Source organism: Trachypithecus francoisi, unplaced genomic scaffold, assembly GCF_009764315.1.
Source record: "Trachypithecus francoisi isolate TF-2019V2 unplaced genomic scaffold, Tfra_2.0 Lachesis_group5, whole genome shotgun sequence".
NCBI lineage: Eukaryota > Metazoa > Chordata > Mammalia > Primates > Cercopithecidae > Trachypithecus > Trachypithecus francoisi.
Window position 1 is genome coordinate 35,031,175 of NW_022681470.1, and position 27,887 is coordinate 35,059,061.

Here is a 27,887-nt window from a genome sequence, read left to right on the forward strand (position 1 = left end):
TCCCTTTAATCCAAACTTTGAGTCTCACATTGTAGTTATCTTTATTTATTTATTTATTTATTTATTTATTTATTTTGAGACGGAGTCTCTTTCTTGTTGCTCAGGCTGGAGTGCAATGGTGCGATCTCGGCTCACTGCAACCTCCACCTCCTGAGTTCAAGCGATTCTCCTGCCTCAGCCTCCCAAGTAGCTGGGATTACAGGCACCCGCCACCATGCCCAGCTAGTTTTTTGTATTTTTAGTAGAGATGGGATTTCACAATGTTGGCCAGGCTGGTCTCGAACTCCTGACCTCAGGTGATCCACCCGCCTCAGCTTCCCAAAGTGCTGGGATCACAGGTGTGAGCCTCCGAGCCTAGCTTTTTTTCTCATCTGAAAAAGATAAAGCCTGTATTAACCTCACTTGTACCTCCAGATCCCGTCCCTTTCTCTTCTCTCCTTTATAACAAAAATTGTCAAAACTTCTATGCTCATTGTCTTTAATTCCTGTTCTCCCTTAAATCTATTCCAATCAAACTCTTACCCACATCCCTGCCAGAATTGTGCTTCTTAAGCTCACTAGTGACCTTCCCAGTGTTAAATTCAGAGGTCAGTTCTCAGTTCTCATCTTAATCTGTTAATGGCATTTATTGCAGTTGATCACTCATTTCTTCTCCTAAAGTCACTTTTCTTATTTGGCTTCCATGACACTGTGCTCTTTCTCTTTCCTGCCTCTCTGGAAGTTTCTTTTGAGTCATCTTTACAGATTTCTCTTCTCTCCAAATCTTCACATGGAAGTGCCATAGAGTTCAGTCCTGGGACCTTACTTCCTTAGGGATCTCATCCCATTTATCGTCTTGAGACTGTAAATGTCCTCTAATGCTGATGATTCCTAATTTGATATCTTAAAAATACATAGCACTGTTCTCTCTCTCTTAAAGAGATTGAGTCTCACTATGTTGCCCAAGCTGGTCTGTAACTCTTGGGCTCAAGTCATCCTCCCACCTCAGCATCCCAAAGTGCTGGAATTACAGGCATGAGCCACTGCACCAGACCATCTCTCTTCTCTAGACTTGTATATCCATCTGTGCATTACACATCTCTACTTGGATATGTAAGAGTCATTTCCAACATGACCCACACTTCAGCCCTAATCTTCACTTCATAACTTACCAGAGGTAAGTTATCTCCATTAATGGCAACTCCATCCTTCCAAGTTTCAAAGGCCAAAAGCTTCCCCAACTTGCTACTTTCCAAATGTACTGTCTTTGTCATTATTTCATGAGTTCCTCCCAAAGGCCTTAGTCTTGACTTTTTCTTTGCATGGAACATTCTTCCCTCTTATATTTGCATGGCTCATTTTCTCACCTCCTTCATCTCTTTGCTTACATACCATATACTTAGTAAGGCCAACCCTCACTAACCTATTTTAAATCACTACTGCTGCCCACATCTCTATCCAGAACTTCTGGCCTAATTACCTGGCTCTAATATATGTTTTATAGTGCTTGCCACCTGCTAAAATGCCATATAATTTATTTATTATGTTTACTGTCCTTCATCTCCTACTGGAATATAAGCTTTGGAGCAAATATTTCGTCTATTTTGTTCAAGGATGTATCCACCAGTTCTTCAAACAGTTCCTGATGAAACATAGGAAACTCTCAATAAATATTTGTTGAATGAATGTTGCAAGAGCCAAATTATCAACTTTTATTTCTGAATGTCTATTTCCTTAATATAAGTTGAATAGAAGATATATTCTATCCTTTCTTTCTATATCTACCCAGAACATGCAGCTTAATTCTTTATTTTTCTAAAACTAATAAAAAGAGGAGAAAAATAATTGATGGGGTGCTTTTCCACAGTTGAATACATGATTCCATCTTTATTTATTGAGCACCTATCATTATGTGTAGTATTGTAGTCACAAAGATGCAGTTTTGTTGAGACATACTAAGGTAAAATAAAGTTAAAACCATTTGAAATTAGATAGCAGTGGTAATTGCACAACATTGTGAACGTACTAAATGCCGATGAATTATTCACTTTAAAATAGTAAATTTTATGTTATATAAATTTTGCTTCAGTAAGTTTGTATTTTTTGTTTGTTTGTTTGTTTTTTGTTTTTGAGACAGAGTCTCACTGTGTCATCCAGGCTGGAGTGCAGTGGCGCAATCTTAGCTCACTGCAAGCTCCGCCTCCCGGGTTCACTCCATTCTCCTGCCTCAGCCTCCCTAGTAGCTGGGACTACAGGCGCCTGCCACCACACTTGGCTAATTTTTTTGTGTTTTTAGTAGAGATGGGGTTTCACCATGTTAGCCAGGATGGTCTTGATCTCCTGACCTTGTGATCCACCCACCTTGGCCTCCCAAAGTGCTGGGATTATAGGTGTGTGCCACCACACCAAGTTTATTTTTTAATTGTAATATAACCATAAGAGATTAACTGAGATATGGCCTAGGATGGATTATAGTATGGAGTGGAGAATGCCAGTAAAAGTGTTTTACAGAGAAATTTATGCTTGGGCTGTATCTTAAGGGACAAATAAGGGCTCATGAGGAGAAAAAGAAGGAGTGTGTATAATGATACCAAGTCAAGAAACATATGTCTCTTTGGCAAACTGCAAAACATTCAGAGTTCATGAAACATAGTTTGCAAGAGGAAAAGTGATAGTTAGCAGGGACTAGGTAATGAAGAACCTTGAAGGCTATGATGAGGAATTTGGATTTTATTCCGGAAATGATCTGGACCAGGGAAAGGGTATTTAGCAAGGTAATAACATCATCAGATTTGCTTCTTAGAGAAGTAACTTTGTTGATTATATGGAAAATGAAGTGAAAGGGTTTAGAACCAAATAGATGAGTTACAAGATTATTGCAGTAGACCAGATGAGGAATAATGAAGGGATAAATTTACAAAACAGTTTATAAAAACAGTTTAATGCCCTCAGACAGGTGTTTATGTTCTGCCATTATTATATTGGGAAAATTGAATTAAATCTCTAGGAAAAGAAAATGTGAAGCCATTGCTTTACATTGCTTTACTTGAATAAGTTTAACTTTCTGTTAATTTCATTACATGAAAAGATTATAAATCCATTTTTTGTGTAGGGACCAGAATATGCTGTCACCCTTCTACCTTTCACCCACACTTAAGAATTATAAAGAATGTGGGATGGGCGTGGTGGCTCACGCCTGTAATCCCAGCACTTTGGGAGGCCAAGGCAGGCAGATCACGAGGTCAGGAGTTTGAGACCAGCCTGACCAATATGGTGATACCCTTTCTCTACTAAAAATACAAAAATTAGCTGGGCGTGGTGTCGGGTGCCTGTAATCCCAGCTACTCGGGAGGCTGAGGCAGGAGAAATCCTTTGAACTCGGGAGGTGGAGGTTGCAGTGAGTTGAGATCACACCATTGTACTCCATCCTGGGCAACTGGGTGAGACTTGGTCTCAAAAAAAAAAAAAAAAAAAATTATAAAGAATTTAACTCTTATCCTTGGATTTTTGCATTGAATAATTTAGAATTTCTTAAAATGAGTTTAAGGAATTTCCTGCTAAAATTACCTAAAAAGGTGATTTTAAACTTTAATCAAATCATCATGAGGGTGTTTATTGCTGTGTTAAAAAGATTAATTAAAAGAATTCTGTAAGGATTTAAACTGATCCTTAGCCAGGCACTGCTGGAATGTGGGAGGATTATATTAGTCTAGTATCACTTATGTATTAAGTCAGTGTGTGGGATCTTTTAATGCTTTCTCTTAACTCTACATGTTTCTTGTCAGAACTGAGGAAAAGTCTATTTGAGGAGCATACATGGGAAGAGTGTTAAATATTCCAATTACCAATCTGGGAATGTAGCAGAAGGGTAGATTGAGGCAGAATGCTGAAAGAGAAGCTTGCTGGGAGTGTCACCTTGAGAAATAACTTATTGGTTCAGTAAACTGCTTCATGCAAATTGTGCCAAATAGATATTGCTTATGTGCTATGAAATATACTTCCTTGCCTGGGTGCCAGGAAAGGCCCTAACTGGCTTGATACCAACCCAGTTCAAAGAGGGCACAGGAGATCATTTGACTTTCATTTTGCTTGCAAGAGATGAGACCAAGTAAACTTGAGATTAAGGAGTTGAGGGAAATGATAGAGAAGACAAACATGAACCCCTCTGAGGTACAGCCATTATAAAAAATACAAAAGAAACCTGAATTTATGAGTTTATTTCTTTTGGCAATAACAGTCTATTAGGCAGGGTACGTTTGACTCCATTTTTCTTAATGCAAACTCTACTTTCTATATTTGGAATGTTTAAGGCTGGATTCTAGTGTATAGGCAGCAGGGCATTTAAAATGACACTTTTAAATATTTTAAAACATTTTTCTTTTGAAAGTGTTTACACTCAGGTATGTTGATGAAAATATCAGTCTTTGTGCAAATAGCTAAAAATTAACTGTTGTTTATTCTGGGGTGAGCTACCTATGGCATATTTCATTCAGAACCACTTTTAAATTATTCAATAGATATATAATATGCCCTTATATGTTATTCACTATGTTAGGAGCTACAAAGAACAAGACAGATCTTCTTTCCTCTTTCTCCCCGTAACAAATTTAGTGGTAAAAATAAGACAATTTTAAAGTGACATTTGATAAATAACACAAGTAAATGGATAGAATAAGAGAAAGAAATCCATTTATTATAAAAAGAACCTTGGCCTAACTAAATATGTCATTAAGATGCCACTGGCAATGGGGAATTACCAAAGGAAAGCTTAATAAAAGAAGCAATTTGATCAGTTAGGTGTTATAAATATTAATCTGTAGGATGTATTGGAAGAGCAAGACACAGGAAAGAGAACAATTAGGAGACTGCCGTTCCTCAGATCTAAAAGCTTGAGTGTCTTCTCAGTGCTCCCCATGCATGGTCTGGTATTTCAGCCCTCCTAACATGTTCATAATATATTTTGGTGTTCTATCCCTTTTCTCCCTCTTAAGAGGCTCTAGCCAAATTGGCCTACTCCCTATTCCAAAACAAAACAAAAAAGTCATATACTTACCAATTTCTTGGCTGATGTTATGCTTTTTCCTTTGCCTAAAATGGCCCCCATCTCTACCTCTCATTGATTTATTTGTGAACTTTTTTAAGGTTTGGGGATTTACTGGTAAAGTACAAGCGGTTAACTTACATGGAATTAGTTGCATAAATGAATAATTATAATTTAACACAACAGGTGTAATGACAGAGAAAGATGTATTACTGGAGAACTAAATGGAAGTGTACCTTAACCTTCCCTTAGGGGACTGATAGAGGAGGAAGATTCCTGGAAAGGCAATGCCTATCCTAAGCCTTAGGATGAACAGGAGTTTACCTTACAGATGTAGAATAGAAAAGATAGAGGGAAAGCATTTCAGGATAAGAGAACAAACTGAGCCATGGCACTGAACTACAAAATAGGGAATGTACTAAAAAACTGCAAGCAATTTGGTATTTCTAGAGTGAAGTCTAAAACTGAGCACAAAGACAAAGACAGTGGCCGGATGTAAAAAATCTGGTATACTATATTAGGGAGCTTCCACTTTATAGGATAGTAGTTTTTAAGCCCTTTTTTAAACAGAAGGATACTTTCTCTGTAGAAAAGCTTATACAGAAGCCCTGTATAACAGATATACTGAAAATGATGTTCAGGTTGAAGCAGAGATACTCCCCCCAACCCCCACATACTTCCATACACAAACACACCACCACTTCTTTGAAACCACTACTAGAGGCAAAGAACTGCTGAAGGGCTTTAAACCTCAGAATGACGTGATCATATTTGCGTTTTGGAACTATTATGATAACTATGTAAAGGATAGGTTTAAGGGGCAGAAGGTCCCAGGCAGATACCAGTGAAGAAACTCTTGCAGGAGTTTGGTTAAGAGATAAATAGAGGCTTTTGGAACCAGCTATGACAGAATGACTGGTACAAAACTGGCCCTCCCACTGTAAAAAACAAAAAATAGGACACCACCCCCTCTTTATCTATCGATCGATCCATCCATCCATCCATCGAAAGAGAGCATGTGCGTGCAAGCACAGCTATTTTCAGGCATTGGACAATAGGCAGCCACTGTGGTGGTCACCATTGCCCAAGTGTCTGCTGCATACTATTTCCCAGCTGTGGTGCTGTAATCTGGAGGCCAGGTCAGCCAGAGTACAGTAGACTCACTGAGCTGAGGAGGCACAGAACAGAATTTTGCATCTGAAAGGGCTGGAACCTGCTGGGTAGGATACCAGTCTTTGGCCAAGGGCTGGAGTACACATATCCAGGGAAAGACTGCATAGGTTTTCCAGAGAGAAACTGAGGTATTGAAAACAGAATAAAGATACTAGTGGTCATGCTGAGCAATGACAGAGATCTGACCCTGCCAGTGAGAAATCTGTTTAAAACCTGACCACTCCAGGAATCCAGCTGAGATACCGGAAAAATCATATCTCAAAGTTGTGGAAATTGAGGTTTATTAAAGCCAAATGATTTATTTATACCTTCACACTTAGTACTGGTAGCCAGGGACTAATAAGTGAATAATTAGAATTGGAGATACAGAGTATAGATCAGTGGTTCTCAACTTTACATGTCTAGAATGTCTAGAGTGGTCTAAGCATTGGCACTTTTTTTTCTCCTAAAAAAAAAAAATGAAAACAGGATACATGTGCAGAATGTGCAGGTTTGTTACATAGGTACATGTGTGCCATGGTGGTTTGCTGCACATATTGACCCGTCCTCTAAGTTCCCTCTCCTCACTCCTCACCCCCCAACAGGCTGTGGTGTCTGTTGTTCACCGCTCTGTGTCCATCATTGTTCAACTCCCATTTATGAGTGAGAACAGCACTGGTATTTTTTAAAGTTCCTATAGGTAATTATAAGTTGCAGCTGAGGTTGAGAACATCTGTTATACATGACGCTTTGAGATGCTTATCCATGACAGGAAGGAGAGAAAACAACACCTTAAGGCAGTGGTTGGCAACCTTAGTGAGCATCAGAATCAGTTGGAGGCTTGTTAAAACACAGATTGCCCAGCTCTACCCTGAGTTTCTGATGCAGTAGGTCTGGGGTGGGGACTGAGAATGTGGTTTTCTAACAAGTTCCTGGGTTATGCTCTTGCTGCTGGTACCTAGACCACTTGTTTTGAGAACCAGTACCTTAAGGAAATAAGAAAGTTGAGGAATTTTTTTTCTTTAAAGTACTGAAACGTCCTCTTAAGCACATAGTAGTCCTGAGCATCTTTTTAGCATTCTTTAGGAAAAGAAATGAGAGCTTGCTGACGCTAGTTAGCATAATCTTGATTTCTTGTACTTGACTATTTGTTTAATCTGTATGAGTTCAGATTGAAATCAACATTAATTTCCATACAATTCTAAACAATATGAAAGGCAGTTTTACAGAAAATAAGTGTGTGTGTGTGTGTGTGTGTGTGTGTGTATATATATAAAATATGTGCCACGTTGCTTTTTGATTTTCATGAACGGTTTGGAATTAACAAAGAGGACAGGGAGCCAGAGATCTAGTTTGGCTTTGTTATTAACACATCTTAGATACCTGAGATGTCATTTACTCGTTTTATACTTTCTTCCTCTAAAATAGAATGAAATTAAAGTGCTTGATTTTGTTTGTTTGTTTTTGAGAGACAGGGTCTCACTCTGTCACGCAGGCTGGAGTACAGTGATGTGTTCATAGCTCGTGGCAGCCTTTGATTCCTGTGCCTAAGTGATCCTCTTGCCTCAGCCTCCCGAGTAGCTGGGACTACAGGTACATGCCACTACAACTGGCTAATTTATTTTTTTATTTTTTTTAGAGATAGGGATCTCACTTTGTTGCCCAGGGTCTTGAACTTTTGGCCTCAAGAGATTCTCCCACCTCAGCCTCCCAAAGTGCTGGGATTACAGGTGGGAGCCCCACTGTACCTGGCCTTGATTTTTTTTTTTTTTTTTTTTGAAGACAGAGTTTTGCTCTTGTTGCCCAGGTGGGAGTGCAGTGGCGCAGTCTCAGCTCATTGTATCCTCCACCTCCCAGGTTCAAGCAGTTCTCCTGCCTCAGCCTCCCAAGTAGCTGGGATTACAGGCATGCGCCACCACACCCAACGCATTTTTTTTGTATTTAGTAGAGACAGGGTTTCACCATGTTGGTCAGGCTGGTCTTGAACTCTTGACCTGAGGTGATCCACCCACCTCGGCCTCCCAAAGTACTGGGAGGCTGAGGCAGGAGAATCGCTTGAACTTGGGAGGCAGAGGTTGCAGTGAGCCGAGATCGCGCCATTGCACTCCAGCCTGAGCAACAAGAGCAAGACTCCATCTCAAAAAAAAAAAAAAGGCCGGGCGCGGTGGCTCAAGCCTGTAATCCCAGCACTTTGGGAGGCCGAGACGGGCGGATCACGAGGTCAGGAGATCGAGACCATCCTGGCTAACACGGTGAAACCCCGTCTCTACTAAAATATACAAAAAATTAGCCGGGCGAGATGGCGGGCGCCTGTAGTCCCAGCTACTCGGGAGGCTGAGGCGAGAGAATGGCGTAAACCCGGGAGGCGGAGCTTGCAGTGAGCTGAGATCCGGCCACTGCACTCCAGCCTGGGCGACAGAGCGAGACTCCGTCTCAAAAAAAAAAAAAAAAATTCTTAGGAAATACAGTTTAGGCCGGAAGTGGTGGCTCACGCCTGTGGTCCCAGCACTTTGGGAGACCGAGGCAGGTGGATCACAAGGTCAGGAGATCGAGACCATCCTGGCTAACACAGTGAAACCCTGTCTCTACTAAAAAATACAAAAAATTAGCCGGGCATGGTGGCAGGCGCCTGTAGTCCCAGCTACTCAGGAGGCTGAGGCAGGAGAATGGCGTGAACCCGGGAGGTGGAGCTTGCAGTGAGCCGAGATCACACCACTGCACTCCAGCCTGGGCGACACAGCGAGACCCTGTCTCAGAAAAAAAAAAAAAATGCAGTTTAGAATAAAGGTTACATTATGTTCTTTGTATCCTGAATGAGGAATAAAATGCCCTAACCTTTAAGAGTGATACTTTGAATACAACCTTTTATCATATTTTAAGTTTTATTTTTATTTTTTTTATTTTTATTTTTTTTTTTTTTTGAGACGGAGTCTTGCTCTGTCGCCCGGGCTGGAGTGCAGTGGCCGGATCTCAGCTCACTGCAAGCTCCGCCTCCCAGGTTTACCGCCATTCTCCTGCCTCAGCCTCCGAGTAGCTGGGACTACAGGCGCCAGCCACCTCGCCCGGCTAGTTTTTTGTATTTTTTAGTAGAGACGGGGTTTCACCGTGTTAGCCAGGATGGTCTCGATCTCCTGACCTCGTGATCCGCCCACCTCGGCCTCCCAAAGTGCTGGGATTACAGGCTTGAGCCACCGCGCCCGGCCTCATATTTTAAGTTTTAATACTGGGAAATAAAGTGTCTACATTAAAACTTTGAGAAAATAATTGAATGAATTTTAGGCCCAAATAAAAGTTCGCTATATTGTATTTATTCTCTCCTTTGATATAGCAGAGACAAAGTATGTCCTCATAGAAGTCATTTTTACTTTTTCTGGATATGGCCTTCATAAATTTGCATAGAAAAAATATTTTCTCCTAAAACACCATAAGAAACTACTACTTCTTTTCTGCATGGTTTAGGACTTTATTATTTAAGATAATAGGCATTTTTAGAACTGTTATCAAATAGTTATGTTTATTTAGATTCAACTATTTCTTCAAAGAACCAGACTATTTTTTCCAAATTTACTCTCATTCTTCTGACTTTTAAGGCAGATACAGGATACATTTTGCCTTTTTTAATAGGAGATAGTCATTTAAACCTATCAGTGATACTCTTTTAATTATTTAAGTAGAGATAATAAAATTTCCATCCTGTAAGGGACAGATGACTTAGATTACTGTTTGTGAAGTTTTGTATTACAGAGTACTTTTGGAAGAGTTCATGTCTTTACTGATGCTATTTTTTGACCTTGGCTTATTTTTGTAATTTTATATTTCTTCTGCCCTTCAATTTCTCAATGTGCAAAGAATTACCATAGTTATGGTAATAAGGAAATGGGAGAATTGGGGGTCCTATAAGGAGTATGAAAATTTTAAATGCTTATGGAGGCATTAGGAATTTGCTCCTCGGATTCTCAGTAACAGAGAGAGAGTTTTCCTTGCCATCATCTCCTTGACCCGAGTCATAGGAGTTGGATTATGGAAGCAAAGCAGAAGGCATGTACACTTAAGCCTATACCTGTCCTACTTTTGCTGGATCCATTGATGTGATACGTGTCCATTATAATCATTTGGAGAAATAAATCATTCATTCCCCATCTCTTAAAAGGAGATAATAATAATGTCTCCTTCATAATGTCACACACATAAATTCATTAGACCTGCACATGTAATAACTCAGTGTTTCATTATTGAAATGTATTGAAAACAGTATTAGAGCCATAATAAATTAGGAATTATGATTAATTATGACATACTTTGCCAAACTATTTAGGATGTTACAATTCTTAATTCTGATAAAAGCTACTAGTAAAATTTCATTACTGAATACTTAGCATTACCAGAAAAAGAAAAACCCAAAAACCAAAAAAAACACAACTTTGAACCATCCCATTACTCTACAGTGATAACCTGCTTTGTAAGTTTTAAAATAGTTATTGGCATTAGAGATTTTTTTGTTACTATTCATAGTTCTCATTCCACATATGCAAATAACCACTTGATATGTTTCTGAAATTATGTCAGAAAAAATGTTTATTAGGATTATAAAAACAATCTTACCTTTGGAAGAAAGTCTGCCATTTTATGTTGGTATCTATACAAGTTTCCACTGAAAATGTGATTTATTAACTATGTAGAAGTGCTCAATTCTAAAATTGAAGGAAATTTGGGTGATTTTACTACCTTTAATGAAATCTTTTAAGATAATTTTGAGACACAGCAACATGGCACATGTATACGTATGTAACACACCTGTATGTTGTGCACATGTACCCTAGAACTTAAAGTATAATAAAAATAAAAGAAAAAAAGGTAATTTTGAGGCTAAATCTTTCTGATCAGCTTTTATTTCCATTTATTTTATTAAACATTAGGCAAAATTGAAACTTGTGAACTAGTTTCTGATATAGAAGAACCTTTTATTTGTGTGGGTGTTTTGTTTTCTGAGCTCCAGGAGCAAGTACACACCTGGATATGATTTGTACATACTTCATGTTTGCTAATTTACATACTCACCTTTCCTGATTTTTCAGTTTTTCTTTCTTTCTTTTTCTTTTTTTTTTTTTTTTTTTTTGAGATGGAGTCTTGCTGTGTCGCTAGGCTGGAGTGCAGTGGTGTGATCTCGGCTTACTGCAGCCTCTGCCTCCCAGGTTCAAGCAATTCTTCTGCCTCAGCCTCCCAAGTAGCTGGGACTGAAGGTGGGCGCCACCATGCCCAGCTAATTTTTGTATTTTTAGTAGAGACAGGGTTTCACCATGTTGGCCACGATGATTTCAATCTTTTGACCTCGTTATCCGCCCACCTTGGCCTCCCAAAGTGCTGGGATTACAGGCCTGAGCCACCGCACTCGGCCCAGTTTTCTTTTTAAAGGAAAGCTTCCTGTGAAGGGGTTGGTAATACCTTACCATTGTATATACTTTATTTCTATATTTCTCTTACCTTACTCTTTGTTACACACTCCTGTCTTCATTAACTAAAACTATTATTCAATCAGAAGGTAGTTATGGTGAGTTCACTGTTAAGTTTCATCTTTTGCTTTTGATTAACTAGATACCTGTGGAAGGGGGACAGGAGCAGCAGACAGATTCCACCAAAGGGCGATGCCTGAGGAGAACTGTCAGCGTCCCTTCCGAGGGTCAGTTTCCTGAGTACCCACCAGAGGGCGCCACTAAACTGGGTAAGCTACTGTGAAAAGGAAATAAATTCCTAGCCTTTATCCCTTAATTTATAGACTTGTTACTGAGTAAAACAGAACATCCTGCATTTCCTGTTAAGTGCATTGAAATCAATGGCACATTAAGCGAGAGTTAGAGGTCATTAGAAAGTTCTGTTCTTTGTAATCAACTGATAGCAAAGTTATTTTAAGGAGGTAGACTTTATGTGAGCACTAGTAAGCTTGCTGTTCAGTCCTAGGCAGATGGGATAATGTGTTGCTTCTGGGTTTATTGCTCAGCTGTAGATTTTGAGAGAGTATTTGGTGATCTTGTTGAAGCACTGAGGTTCATAAGGGAGCAGTATGTGTTGGAACTTAATTTTAAGTGGTTTGGATGTATCTTGTTCAGATAGCTACTGGTGTTATCTTGTACAATGTAATATTAGATCAGGCTAATTCAACTAAGTTAATCTTGCATGTCTCGCAAAAGTCATATGCTGGACTATGGTTGGAGTGGGTGACAAAAGGGAGAAACCCTACTTCCATTTTTCCAGTAAGGTTACTAAAGAAACCTTACTTTCATTGTTATATACTAAAGGAGTTATAGTCAATATGAAAGCAGCTAATTCTTCCCTCATTCTCTATCAAATGTATTCTGTTAACTGTTTTCATTTTTAATAATGGATACTTAAATAATCAGGCTGGTCAGGTAATTTTAAAAGAACATAATTAAGATTAAATAGAATAATGAACGAATTTTAAAGGTAGGAATTGTTTTGGTGCTTTATATTGTTGTATTATTATTTGCTTAGTGAACCTTAGACTTTTGACATTTGATAAGTAGGTAGAATCATATATTGTCTCTATGGTGATCAATATGGATAATTCTATAATTTTGGTTATGTTTTCTAAAATCAGGGTTTGGTTTGGGATTTTGGAGGGAGTTGCCTTTTTCTTCATTTTTAAGTGGAACCCAGAACTTTTGGCTGGAATTTGAATCCTTTTGGGCAGAATTTGAATCTTATTTTTCTTTTTATTGTGTAATAGTTGTTGCTTTCCTAGAAATTAGTTGAGTTAGCAAGCACTTTTTTCCAAGGAGCCACCTTGGAGAAGTCAGATTTTTCTCTCATCTTATTTCCACTGTACTTCTTTAACATGTGTTGAAACCAGTTTACGTGTGGGCCTAAATTCTACTAAAAACTTGTCTGGGTGTAACCATTTTATAGCCTGTTTATATTTCACATGCAACTTCTTTGTAAATTGAACTGGCTTAGAGTCACCTTCTTTCAGTTCCTTTGCTTTCATTATTTGCAGTGATACGTTGACTATTGTCTTTTTTTCTTTTTTTTTTTTTTTGAGATGGAGTCTTGCTCCGTTGCTCAGGCTGGAGTGCAATGGCATGATCTCGGCTCACTGCAGCCTCCATCTACTTGGTTCAAGCAATTCTCCTGCCTCAGCCTCCCGAGTAGCTGGGATTACAGGCATGCACTGTCATGCCTGGGTAATTTTTGTATATTTAATAGAGACGGGGTTTCACCATGTTTGCCAGGCTGGTTTCGAGCTCCTGACCACTGATGATTTGCCTGCCTTGGCTTCCCAAAGTGCTGGGAATAAAGCGTGAGCCACCGCGCCCAGCCTGACTATTGTCTTTACCGGTTCTCTAGGAACCTTTCGATCTTCAATCTTTGACCCATAAAAGTCAATAGATTTTGAGGAAGTACAACTATAGTCTCAAGAATTACTACAATGTTATAGAAGAGAGAACTATATAGGAAATTGTTAAATATCTACAGTGTTCGAGGTACTGGCTCCAAAGACAAATTAAGATAAGGTGACAGAGGTGTCTGGTCTAGAGCCAGTCCTTATCTTTTGTGCTTAACAAGAAGTCCATTAGCCATTCTGACTCATGACAGTCCATGATTGTTTTCAGAGCAAATGTCCTAAATTCGCACTAAAAGCTATCGTCATAAATACTATAAGGTAAAACACTACTTCTAGAGCCATTCTTGCTTATATGCCAGTCTAATCTTGAATTAGATAATTGTTCTTTTTTTATTGTTATCTCTAAGTGATTTGTCTTTAGCCAAAATTTCTGCTGTCAAGTATTTCACTGAGTAATTGCTGTATATGTAACATTCTATGCCAGTCGCTAAGAGTGAAAAGAGGTATAAGACTTCTGCTCTTAGAACATTTTTTATGTAGTTAGCAAGATAGGATGAATACACATAGAAACTAGAATGTAAGTTAGTGTACAAAAATTGATTGTATTTCTGTATACTAGCAATAAACAGGAAATGAAAAAATTTAAATATCCTGTTTATTATAGCATCATAACAAATTCCTAGGGGAAAAGATCTAATAAGAGATGTGAAAGACTTCTACATAGAGAACTTTAAAATATAAAAGAAAAAAAGATTTAAATAAATTGAGGGCTATATAACCATGATGATGGTTTAGAGGACTTAATATAATGTCAGTTGTCTTTAAGATCAAAATTTCAATGAATTTCAAAATTTCTTTACCCCAACCTTACCACCACATGCACATACAAAATTGGCAAGTTGATTCTAAAATTCATCTCAAAATGCCATAGACCAAGTATAGCCACGGTAGAAGAAAACAAGGTGAGAAGACTTAATCTACTAGTATCAAAATCTATTTAAAAAGTATAATAGGCCAGGCATAGTGGCTCACGCCTGTAATCCCAGCACTTTGGGAGGCCGAGGTGGGCAAATCACGAGGTCAGGAGTTCAAGACCAGCCTGGTCAATATGGTGAAACCTTGTCTCTACTAAAAATACAAAAAATTTGCCAGGCGTGGTGGCGGGTGCTTGTAGTCCCAGCTACTCAGGAGGCTGAGGCAGGAGAGTGACATGAACCCAGGAGGCGGAGCTTGCAGTGAGCTGAGATCGCGCCACTGCACTCCAGCCTGAGAGACTCTGTTTCAAAATAAAAAATAAAAAATAAAATAAAATAAAACTTGTAGAAATAATGTAGGATATTTTCATGATCTTGGATAAAGAAAGATTTCTTAAGTCAGGAGTGTCCAATCTTTTGGCTTCCCGGGCCACATCAGAAGAAGAATTGTCTTGGGTCACACCCAAAATACACTAACACTAACAATAGCTGATGAGCTTAAAAAAAAAAAAAAAAAAAAAAGGTTTGTGCAAAAATCTCATAATGTTTTAAGAAAGTTTAAGAATTTGTGTTGGACTGCATTCAAAATCATCCTGGGCTGCATGCAGCCCATGGACCGTGGCTTGGACAAATTTGTCTTAAACAATACAAAAAACACTATTCATAATGGAAATAATTGATACATTGGACTATATTAAGATTAGAATTAGGCCGGGCGCGGTGGCTCAAGCCTGTAATCCCAGCACTTTGGGAGGCCGAGACGGGCGGATCACGAGGTCAGGAGATTGAGACCATCCTGGCTAACACGGTGAAACCCCGTCTCTACTAAAAAATACAAAAAACTAGCCAGGCGAGGTGGCGGGCGCCTGTAGTCCCAGCTACTCGGGAGGCTGAGGCAGGAGAATGGTGTGAACCCAGGAGGCGGAGCTTGCAGTGAGCTGAGATCCAGCCACTGCACTCCAGCACCGGCGACAGAGTGAGACTCCGTCTCTACTAAAAAAAAAAAAAAAAAAAAAAAAAAAAAAAGATTAAGAATTCTATCAATCAATACATCATTAAGAGAGTGAAAAGGCAAACCACAGAGGAGAATAATGTATTTGCAACACCTGTAATGAACAAAGGGCTTTTATCTAGTATATATAAATGCTTCCTCATAGAAAATGAGCAAGAGGCTTGAACAGATATTTTAATGAACAGTTCACTGAAGAACAGACACAAAATAGTACGTACTGTCTGATTCCATTTATATAAAGTTCCAAAACAGTTAAAACTAATCTATGGTATTAGATATTAGGATGGTGGTTACTTTTGGGGAGGAGGCACAAATAGTGATTGGGAGGAATATAAAGGTGGGTTCTGGAGTGCCAGTAGTGTTCTATTTGCTGACTTGGGTAGGAATTACACAGATGTGTTCACTTTGTGATAATTCATTGAGCATATGTGTGTTACACTTAAAGAAAATTTTAAAAAGATGAAGAAAAACAAGCTAAATTGTGCTGTCACATACATGGTCTATACTATTACAAGGTACATAGTAAGGGTGATTAAGAACTGTATAGCCAACTCTGTTGTATACTACCAAAAGAGCCACTAAGATGAGGACTAACGAAAATAATTAGGCCAGGTATGATGGCTCACACCTATAATCCCAGCACTTTGGGAGGCTGAAGCCAGAGGATCACTTAAATCTAGGAGTATGAGACCAGCCTAGACAACATAGTGAGACCCTATCTCTACAAAATAAAAAAGTTAGCCAGGTATGGTGGCACACATCTGTAATCTCAGCTACTCTGAAGGCTGATGTGGGAGGATCTCTTGAGCCTGGGAGGTTGAGCCTACAGTGAGCTGAGATCACACCACTGCACTCTAGCCTAGGCAACAGAGTGAGACCTTGTCTCAAAAATAAAACAAAACAAAAACCACACATTTGATTTAGTGACATTAAGGTTCTTGGTAAGATTAGGAACTGCAGTTTTAATGGTATGTGGCAGCAGAAGCCCTACTGAAATGAGTTTCGAAGACGGTGTGATAAGGAAATCAAAACAGCAAATGAAGACAGTTCTTTTTAAATGTTTGCCTATGGAAAAACTGAAAGCCTTTCCTCTTAGATCTGGAATATGACAAGGATGCGCACTTTTACCACTCTTATTCATTATAGTACTGGAAGTCCTAGCTAGAGCAATCAGACAAGAGAAGGATATAAAGGGCAACCAAATTAGAAAGGAAGAAGCCAATTTATCCTTGTTTGCAGATGATAAGATCTTGTATTTGGAAAAACCTAAAGACTCCACCAAAAAACTATTAGGACTCATAAACAAAATCAGTAAAGTTGCAGGATACAAAATCAGCATACAAAAATCAGTGGCATTTCTGTATGTTAACAGAGGAAAGATGAAAATCCAAAATTTTGGTTCCAAATAAGCAAATTGAGACAAATGTGTATGGTGAAAAAGAAGGGAGTGCTTAAGCACAGAATTTACTTCTTATTGACAAGAGTTCTCAGACTGTTGCATTCAGCAGTTTATAGGTTACCAAGGATACTAAAATTGACATAGATTTTGATTCATCAAATTTTTTTCCACTGAAAATGAGATGTTTTCTTAAGGCACGTGTGCATCATGTCAAAGTACCCACTTCCAGATTTAGAAAACCTAGGAAAAAACTATTTTCCCCTGGTAACAGTATCCAGGTTTTAATTTATTCATCAAAAGATTACCTAAATTCAAATGATGCAAAGCATGGCTTGCTGAATTTTCAAAAGGAAATTATTTCTTCGGGTAGTAGGGTTCTTTGTATACAAACAATACTGGAAGTCATATTAGTTGACCGTGTGAACTAGAATTAGTAAATAGTCATTTTCAATGTCAGTGTAACCTACAAATTCAACTTTTTTAAAAAAAAAACCAAAGCTATGAAATATCTTGCAAGAACTCTGAGAAAGGGGAAAAGTGAAAGCTGAAGAGTGGACATTTTTGTGAACTGTGCATTTATGGAAGAAAATTCATCTCTGCTACTGCATATTGCTTACTACTTGGCTGGTATATAGTACAAGGTGAATCGGGAACTCCCTCCAGTCTTTTTGTTGTATTTCTTTGACATTCCTGTAAAGTTCATGTTTTCATGCCCAAATGGGCAAACTACAGTATGAACCTGAAATGAGCAAGGATACTTGTTTGCATGTAACATAAACCTGATCATAAAGCTGATTTAATTAGAAAATGCCAAACGTTCATAAGTCCAAGGCTTTCTCAGTTCTCAAGCAGAAAGTTCGGATTGAACTGGTAAATTCAAAACCAGACATCTAGTAACTCAAGGCTGCAGAGATCTCATGTCTCTATTTTAATATATTATGATAGACTATTAAAGTTATCCCATGATCTTACTTACAGAATGTCTGGATTTTTATAAAAACTGTGCCTATGATAGTAAATTTGTTTTATTATCCTAGAGTCCTCCAAAACCCATAAACATTTGATAAATATATTTAAAATTATAATTTAACACAGTATGCCTCTGATATATTCTAGCAAGCCTTAGGAAATAATATATCGAAAGTCTTTTAGAGTCAAAGCTAGCTATCTAAAATTTTTATGTTTATATACATTAAGACCAAAAAAGGAAATTAAGTTGGAAAACTCTGAGGAAAAGCCAACCTTTTACTTTATACCATCTTTTCCTAAGTTTATAGACCTCTAAGTGACTAAAAACTTGAGAAAACTTTGAAGAAAAGTAATATTAAAGTACAATATATTCTCTAGGGTATTTATAAAAATATTATAAAGGTTAAAGCTTTTGATCAAAATTAATAAAGGGTATTGATTATTCAAACATTAGCTGGGTTTATTTTTGTTTTGTTTTGTTTTGTTTTGTTTTTGAGACAGTGTCTCACTCTGTTGCCCAGGCTAGATTACAGTGGTGTGGTGTAATCATGACTCACTGCAGCCTCAACTTCCCAGGCTCAACTGATTCTCCCACCTCCACCTGCCAAGCAACTGGTACTATAGGCACTCACCTCCATGCCTGGCTTTTTTTTTTTTTTTTTAAATTTATTTTAGAGACAGGGTGTCACTATGTTGCTCAGGCTGGGAAACCTTGGTTTTAACCCTGGCCCTTTCTGTTACATTAGCCTTAGTTCTAACTTTATTTGTAAATTAGTAAGGACTCTGTTTTTATTCCCAAGACATTGTTAGAAATATCTAGATAATTTATGAAATATTTTCAAGATGCTAGAATCTTCTATGAAACTACTGGATGGTAATGGCATTGGCAGATGGGATATGTGAGTAATGAAGATTTAATATTATAAGAGATATATCCTTCCCTTTTAAAAATAGGGTAAAAATACTGATAAATAATGTCTGTGTATGGTAGTACTCAATATTTAGATTGGCTGTTAAATTAATGTGTATATTTACTTAACCAACAGAAGTAGACCTTGAACTTTCTGGTGATATATTAATACATATAAATGATCAAAATCTTTATAAAAATAATATCCTAGTATTTCTAGCTTTGAAAGTTGGAGCTCAATGGATAATAGCAGCCACTGATTTTCTTTGAAACTTCCTTAAAATGTCATGTCTTGTTCCTCTCCTGTAAAGCAAGATTATTTCACTACTATCTATAAGAAAGCTCACATTAAAACAGCTGCATAATATCTAGGATTATATTTGTATTCCACATTAATAGATTGCAGTGATATGCAAGTAATTTGAGGATAACTCAAATGAGCTCAAGAATTATCAGAATCATTATGAATAATTAAGCTAGAAAACCCTGGAAAAATGTTCCTCAAGGTTTTGGTTGAGTAGTTTTGGGTTTTCTTAAAAACCATGAGTGACTATATATTTATTCTTTGAAACAAGATTCGGGAAGATGTATGTGGTAATACTGATGATAATATTCTGGAAGAATTGACTTGATTATGGGATAAAATAGCCATCTGTTATAATGTGACATATGGAGTCCTAAAAATCAGTACACTATGCAAGTGGAGACAAAGTGGTTGGGGACACTACTCTCAAAAACATGGTCAGTAACACAAAAAAAAGATAAAACTAGGTTTCAAATACTATAATGAATATAACACTTTACCTTGAAAAAATCCAAAAGTTCTCAAACTAACCTAGTAAAATCAATTTTACTGTTTGATTTTGTTACTTTTGTTACTCTTATGAGCTAGATTTTGATTAGCAGTAACATTTTTTTCCATTGGGACTTCAGTTCTCAATTCCAAGTTGAGGTGCTAAACCACAATTCCTGCTGTAATTTGAAGTTTGGATTCCTAATTTGTTCTTTTATCATCCATATTTTTGCACAGTAGAGATTTGTTTACTTCTGTGAAGGTGGCTCCAAGGCAGTGCAGCCACTTAATGGTTAAGCAAACTGTTACCCTATTACCTGTCACTTGTTATCATTGATTTGTAGCTATTTCATAAAATTTCCAGTAGATGGCAGTAAAGTTTCTTCAATAAAGGATTCCCTTTCTAATTTGTGGAAGTCATTTGTATAGGCTATTGTTGTGGTTGCTGTTCTCAGTTTGTACAGTCAAGTTCTGTGGAAATGGGTGCCCAAGAAGACCAGAGTACTCTAAAATGTGATACCCACGCTAGAGGCTTCTCTTAATCAGCCCTAAGGCCAAGTTAGTCTTACTAAACCACTGTGGTGGTTGGAGAATCAGGTGGAAAGTAGGAATGATTTTTAGTTTCAGCCTGGACATCTGGAGGAGATGAATGGCAGATTGAACGCAAGCATCTAATTATACTCCTCCCAGAAACTCCACCAAACCTAGTAAAGGTATTTTATTTTAAAGACGTGATCCGTCAAGGATATGGAGAATGAGAAAGAAGAAAACAGCCACACACACACACACAACACACACACACACACACACAAATTGAAAGCTGAAAAGCAAACAGAGTGTGGCAAATGACATAGCTTACTTAAGAAAGCCAAATTTTAATCTGGCTATGAAGAAGGCTACAAATGAAGCTGACCTTTACCACAGAATCTTCAAATAGCTCAGGAATTGAGCCAGACATATGTAGTAGCAGATCCCCAGGTCTCCTCCTCTTCCCCATTCCACTGAACAACTTTCTTCCTACCTATACCTCCACCTTAGTATAAGACTCCAAGTGTACTCTTTGGAGGGAAAAAAAAAAGAAGCCCAAGGATCTTTGGATTGGGAGATACTAGGCAAAATTGAGAACTGGGCATTTTACCACATATGAGGGAATTAGGTGAATATGTGCACACTGAATAATGGGACTCCTCCACCTTTCTTCTCTCACTTGCCTTTACCCTACAGGCAGGAGATTAGTAGAATACTCTTTGGGGTATTTAGCCCAAGAAGAAAGATTTAAGGATACCAACTTTCCCAAGACTAGTAGACATCTGAAGAGAAGTCTGAAGACTAGTGGGCATCTGAAGAGAAGCCTGAAAGCGAGAGACTAGAGCATACAAAAAAGGAGGAAGAGGAGGAGGAGGAAGAAGAAGAAGAGGAAGAATAAGAAGAAGAGGAGGAAGAAGAAGAAGAAAAGAAGAAAGAAAAAAGGAAAAAAGCAACGTGGAGGTATAGAGACTAGGCAGGGGACAGAAAACTTTAAAAAAATGATTGATATCCTCAGAAAGATAGGATATTACATATATGAAACAAGAACAGAATGTTTTACAAAGTTGAGCTTTTGTCTATTAAAAAATTAGAATATAGGCCGGGTGCGGTGGCTCAAGCCTGTAATCCCAGCACTTTGGGAGGCCGAGACGGGCGGATCACGAGGTCAGGAGATCGAGACCATCCTGGCTAACACGGTGAAACCCCATCTCTACTAAAAACTACCAAAAAAAAAAACTAGCCGGGCGAGGTGGCGGGCGCCTGTAGTCCCAGCTACCTGGGAGGCTGAGGCAGGAGAATGGTGTGAACCCAGGAGGCGGAGCTTGCAGTGAGCTGAGATCCAGCCACAGCACTCCAGCCTGGGCGACAGAGCGAGACTCTATCTCAAAAAAAAAAAAAAAAATTTGAATGTAAAACTCAATAGAAGGGTTGGAAAATGGAATTGAGAAAATAGAAAGCAGAGAGAAAAAAATGATAAAATAATGAATGGAACAGTCTAGGAAGTTGAACATCGAAACAATTCCAGAAAAAGGCAAAGAAAGGGAGCAAAACCGTAGCGAAATAATTTCAGGAAATTTCCCACCACTGAAAGATATGTGTTTCCAGATTGAAAGGGCTTACTGAGTTCCCATGACAAGGCACATTTCATGAAATTTTAAATTGTCTCTAGTGGCAAAGAAACAGTCTTACAAACCTGCAAAGAAAGGGAAATCGGAGCACATACAAAGGATCAGAAAGGCTTTGGACTTACAATAAGCAATATCAGAAGCTAGAGAACGATGAGTTCTCAAAATTCTGAAGGAAATTTTTTTCCAGTCCAGAATTGTATATTTAGCTATAAACCATTAGTCAAGTATGAGAAGAGCATAAAGACATTTTCAGATATGCAAGACTTAAAAAAAGGTTGCCTCCTACACATCGTTTTTCCTGAAGCTAATGAAAGATATGTTTTACTAAGAATGAAGACAGGAGATTCAGCACAGGGGAGAGAAAAAGGGAACTTTTAGTAGAATGCTAAAGACAGAACCAAGTTTAATAGCTCAGTACAAGATGTAGAATGAAGACAGCCAGTTCAGACTGGAGCAGCTGATAAGGCTGTACTGAGACTTTCCAAGAACAAAAATTGATAAATTAACTCAATCAATGGAAACAATAGGAAGCGCATTTGTGGTTGAATTAACAATAAGCACATAGATATCTGAGCAAATGAATAATATAAGAGAACACTATAAGAGAAACAAAAAAGTAGTTCAGGACAAAGAGAATACTTCTATAGCACCTTTTAACATTTTAGGCACTTTACGTATATGAACTTTTTAATCCTTGTAAACCCAAGAGGTAGATAATGTTACAATGAATATTTTATGGATAAGGAAACTGAGGCATAGAGAGGTGAAGTAACTTGCCTAAATAGCTAGACAGCCAATAAGTGGCAAAAATAGGATTTGAACCCTGGAAGTATGCCTTCAAGATCTATGCTCCTGACCACTATGCTACAGTCTACATAGGATTTACTTTGTGGCTGGAGTTTAAATAACATACATAGTCATCATATTGTTTGCCCTTACCAAAATTACTATGTAACTATATAGGGAGGGTGAGAGAGTAGGAATATGTATGCACCTACTGGGATGGTGATGGAGGAGGAAATATTCACATTCTCATCTTTCATAGTGGAAAGTCAATAGATAATGTGTAAAATAGAAAAAATTTTAAATATCAATAAAGCAGTGGCTCACACCTGTAATCCCAGCATTATGGGAGGCCAAGGCAGGCAGATCACCTGAGGTCGGGAGTTTGAGACCAGCCTTACCAACATGGTGAAACCCTATCTCTACTAAAAATACAAAATTAGCCGGGTGTGGTGGTGCATACCTATAATCCCAACTACTCAGAGGCCGAGGCAGGAGAATTGCTTGAACCCAGAAGGCGGAGGTTGTGGTGAGCCGAGATCGTGCCATTGCACTCCAGTCTGGGCAACAAGAGTGAAACTCCATCTCAAAAAAAATTTTTTTTTGGTAGAGATGGGGTCTTACTGTGTTGCCCAGGCTGGTCTCAAACTCCTCACCTAAAGTGATACTCCCACCTCGGCCTCCCAGAGTGCTGGGAATACAGGTACAAGCCACTGCATCTGGCCAAGTTTCCTAACTTTAGTCCTCATCATCTTCTAACTCTCTTCGTGGTTTTAATGATCAACTTCCCTTTAAAGCTTCTCTTTCTTGACTTCTGTGACATTTTTCCTCTATTGCTTATGTCCTACCTCACTGTACTTTTTAAAGTATTTCCCACTTTTTAAATGCAGATGTCTAAATGTCTTATCCTTAGCCTTCTTCTTTTGCTTTGTCCTTTCTCGGTAGTTGACTTCACCTATATTCATGTTTCCAAATGTCATCCCTGGGCCAATACCTTTTAAATCTCTATTTTTGGCTTCTACTTCTCTTCTCAGTTCCAGATTTGAATTCCCAATTGGTCATCTGAACAGCTGTACTAGAATGTTCAAAACTGAAACCATTATCTTTGATTAGTTTCCTTCCTTTGTTCCTTCCCTCCCCAAAACCTGTTCTCATATGATGATTGGTTCTGTTAATATGTTAATAATATGGTTCTGTTAATATCCTTCTAGTCATTCTAACTTTACATTGCTCTTTTATTTCTACCTAAATAACAACTACCCATCTATCTATTCCTATTTCCATTTTTATCCTTCTGTATTAACTCATTTTACTGTTCATGTGTCATTATCTTAGAGCACTAATTGAATCATACTACTTTCCTTGTTTAAACACTTTTGCTGTGTCTCCATTGATCTATAAGATGAGGTTCAAATTTACAGTGACACTAAAGGTCGTGTATATTCTGACCGAGAATTAGCTCTTTAAGGTCATCTTTTTTTTTTTTTTTTACCCACCACAGGTACGTATTTTGGATTCTGGCCACATAGGACTGCTTCACATTCACTAGGCATTCTCGATACATGTGGGCTTTTGTTCACATAAGGGCATAAACCTGTAATGTCTTACTCTGTTCTTCCACCTTCATTTCTACCTTCCATATGTAGAAATCCCATTATCCTAAGGGCCCAATTAGATATCACCTCTTGGCAATCTTTTTCTTCATTCACTGATCAGAATTCACTAGCATTTTTATCTGTGATAAACAGCATTTTTTGTACTTCTGATGTTTGGATGTATGTTCTTATGTTTTCAGTAAGTTGTTGGTATGTATCATCTTTACTAGATTGGAACCTCTTAGATGGCAGGATTGTATCTTACTCACCTTGGTATCACCATAGCAGGTTGTTTTGTACATAATTGCAGGCTGAGTGACTGATTGTTGAGCAAATGACTGATATTAGACATATTAGAGAAACTCTTTCTTGACTTTCAGGTGGAGCATGTCAAAGTGAAAAATAATCTTAGATGTGGGTAATTCTTTTTTATCCTGAAGGGAAAGCTATACCCACTTTAGAGAAAATTGTTTAGTAATAAAATTAGAGAATTACTAAATATCATTGCACAGCCACAGGACTATAAGCAATATAGTCACAACTATTGGTTTTGATAAATACAAAGTTGGTAAATGCCATTGTCCAAGTTAACAAGTCACAGTATCAAGTGTACATGGTTGTGAATGTCAGATCTGAACTCCTTGCTGTTGGTTAATATCATAACCATAGTTGTGTTAGTGAGCAAGATATTTGTGTTTATTTTTAAGATTTTATTAATAGTAATCACTTTGATTAATTATTTTCTTATAGAGAATGGTAAGAGAAAATAAATTATCTTAATGAAAGGAAATGACCAGTTTATCCTTTTTGCTGCATTTCACAAAATGAATATTAGGTTATTTATAGCAAAAACATGTATTAGGTTGTTAAGAGATTAATTAGTATACAAAAACCACACAAGAAGATTTAGCAGTTATTTCACAGATAGAGGGTTTACTGTTTCAGGAAAGAAAATGCATACCTGTAACTAGAACACATTCTGTCTGGAAGGATACCTTTACCAGTGACAGTGCTGGGTAGTGGAAAATGGCACCAGCTTTGAAGTTGTCTTAACCTGAATTCAAATACCGTATCCTCTCATCATTAATCCTGAACCTCAGTTTCCTTGTCGGAGGAGATTTTTATTATGATTCCAAAGAACAATGCAGGAGCAGTAACATAAACTTTGATTTGAGACAAACTTCAGTTCACTCTGACTCATAAAATCGTGGAACCAGTGAGATAATAGATTAGGTGTTATGTTTCTCATCTTGCTTGGACAGGTTTAACCTACTACAGAAATTTGAAACTGGGCATAGTAGCTCACTCCTGTAATCCCAACTACTTAGGAGACTAAGGTGGGAGGATTGATTTGGTCCAGGAGTTCGAGGCTGCAGATCGCACCACTGCACTCCAGCCTGGGTGACAGAGCAAGACCCGATCTCTAGGAAAAAAAAAAAAAAAGAAGAGAAAAGAAAAAAAGAAATTTGAGGTGTGACATCTCTTAAAGCATTCTATCTCTATATCTTGTCACTTTGCTCATTTGTTTTTTTCCATTTTCACTTGCACTTCCTTTCTTCTAAAGTATAATCATAATTCACCAGTCTGTTATGTAATGAAGGTAGAAAGATGAGAGTGGGCTTGTTTATAATGCATCTTGAAATATATTTGGAGACTTGACCTAGACCCTTGACTGCCCAGAACCTTTTCTGAAAGGAAAAATAAGTAATTTAGATAAGTTGAGAAAAATTAGCTAAATATTGTTTAATTGTACATGTGCATATGTTCTCTTTTTAGGTAGCCCAAGATTGGCTGTGCTGTTTACCAAAGCCTTTTAAGTTTACATTTTAAGCAGAAGGATTTATAAATCAGATTGGTGGAAAATCTAGTTTAATTTTATATACAAAACAGACTGTAACTGTCTCGAGGGATGAAGTTTTTGGTTTGTTATGACCCGCTTGGCACCCACCTGCCAACTGGTCTCTATAGTAAAAATGCTTAACCAAGAAAGCTCCCTAGTTTCTCATAAAGCTGTTGTGTTCATTGGATTGTTCTGGTTACTTTTATTTCTGTAAAATTTAAAGCCATTTTCTTTCCTGTTGTCTTCAGATATTTGCATGTTAATATTTTTCCTCATTTTAATTGATATTTAATATAGCACAACAGGAAGCCTCCATTCATTTCATTTTTAAAAAACATTCTCCTTACAAAATTCCTATTTTGTCTGTGTTTGACATGTTCTTTCTAACTCTGAAGAGTAGAGAATAACATAGGAAAAATTCAAGGTAGAAAACAGTGACTAGAACATGAATTCACAGGATGAGAAGGAAGTAAACACAACTGAATTAGAAAGATAACCAGTAATAGAGGAAAGATAATTATCAGTTCATTTTTTCCCCTTAAAGGCCTTTAGGTTTTTTCCCTCCCACTTTAATCAGAGTAGTGCCATCAAAGAGTCAAAAACGTATTTAAACAAATCTTTTGTAATTAATTTTTAAAGGTAGGAATTGTAGAGAAGTATTCATTCAGGTATATTTATTAGGAACCAGATGAGCTAGGGATAGAGCTAATGAGATAATACATTGGGTGTGACTTAAAATAAGAAGAGAAAAAAATACATTTAAAAACAGAATAGCATTAGCAGTGCATATAACAGTTGGATAGAAATAGCCTTGGAGTAGCCACTAAAGGCTAGAAACTTTCACAGTGGTAGATAGGCTCCCTGAAAGAAACTGTATGTGGAATAGGAGAAAAGAGAAAACTAGGCCTCTTCTAATAAGGTTTGACATCAGTGATACAGTTAGTTACAGTAAAAAATGAGCTTTTATAACTAAATGTGTTACTCAAGTTAATAAGTTAGAATTAGCTGGGTACCATGGCTCATGACTGTAATCCTACCACTTTAACAGAAAGATTGCTTGAGGTCAGGTGTTTTTGAGACCAGCCTAGGAAACATAATGAGACTCCATCTCTACAAAAAATGTAAAAATTAGCCAAGCATGTTGGTGTGTGCCTGTACACCCAGCTACTTGGGAGGCAGAGGTGGGAGGATCACTTGAGCCAAGGAGTTTGATTCTACATATAGCTATGATTAAATAGTCTGCACTAGCTATGATTATGCTGCTGCACTCCAGCCTGGGTGATAGAGTGAGCAAGACCCTGCCTCTAAAAATAAAGAAACGAATTAATAAATAAGTAAGAATTTTTTAAACTTTCTCAAGAAAAATTAATTTTTCAGAATCTCATGTACCCATGTAAAAGGCTGGCTTATATGTTTTCCACGTTAGAAAGAATTCATCATAGATCAAAGGTATATGGTATCAGTTCTCATCAGGGAATATGAGAATAGGTTCAAAATTTCATTAACAGAAATCTACTTCCCTCATAATTACTGCTAATAAGTGAGAATAATAAGTGGATTTTCAAAAGAAATGTTATTAGACTCTAAGAAGTCACCTTTTAGTATGTATTTGTCTTTTAGAATTTATTGTACACTATTTCCATTTTATTTGTAATAATGCTCTGCTGTTTCAGAATTGGTTATTGTACTAAAAGTTTATGTCTCGGAAAAGAATATCTAATTAATTTTTTATTTTATTTTATTTATTTTTGAGATGGAGTTTCGCTCTTGTTGCCCAGGCTGGAATGCAATGGTGCAATCTCGGCTCACCACAACTTCCGCCTCCCAGGTTCAGGCAGTTCTCCTGCTTCAGCCTCCCAAGTAGCTGGGATTACAGGCATGTGCTACCACTCCTGGCTAATTTTTTATTTTTAGTAGAGATGAGGTT

At 37.7% G+C, this 27,887-nt stretch overlaps 1 protein-coding gene across 4 annotated transcripts in view; it reads left to right on the forward strand.

Annotated features, from left to right (window-relative positions):
• RASAL2 (RAS protein activator like 2) overlaps nt 1-27,887 on the forward strand; it is a 393,297-nt gene that overhangs the window by 209,178 nt on the left and 156,232 nt on the right. For all 4 annotated transcript variants that reach the window (XM_033200815.1, XM_033200816.1, XM_033200817.1 and 1 more), the window contains exon 3: nt 11,765-11,891. In XM_033200815.1, the coding sequence (XP_033056706.1) occupies nt 11,765-11,891 (127 nt within the window). The remainder of the gene's footprint in view (nt 1-11,764; nt 11,892-27,887) is intronic.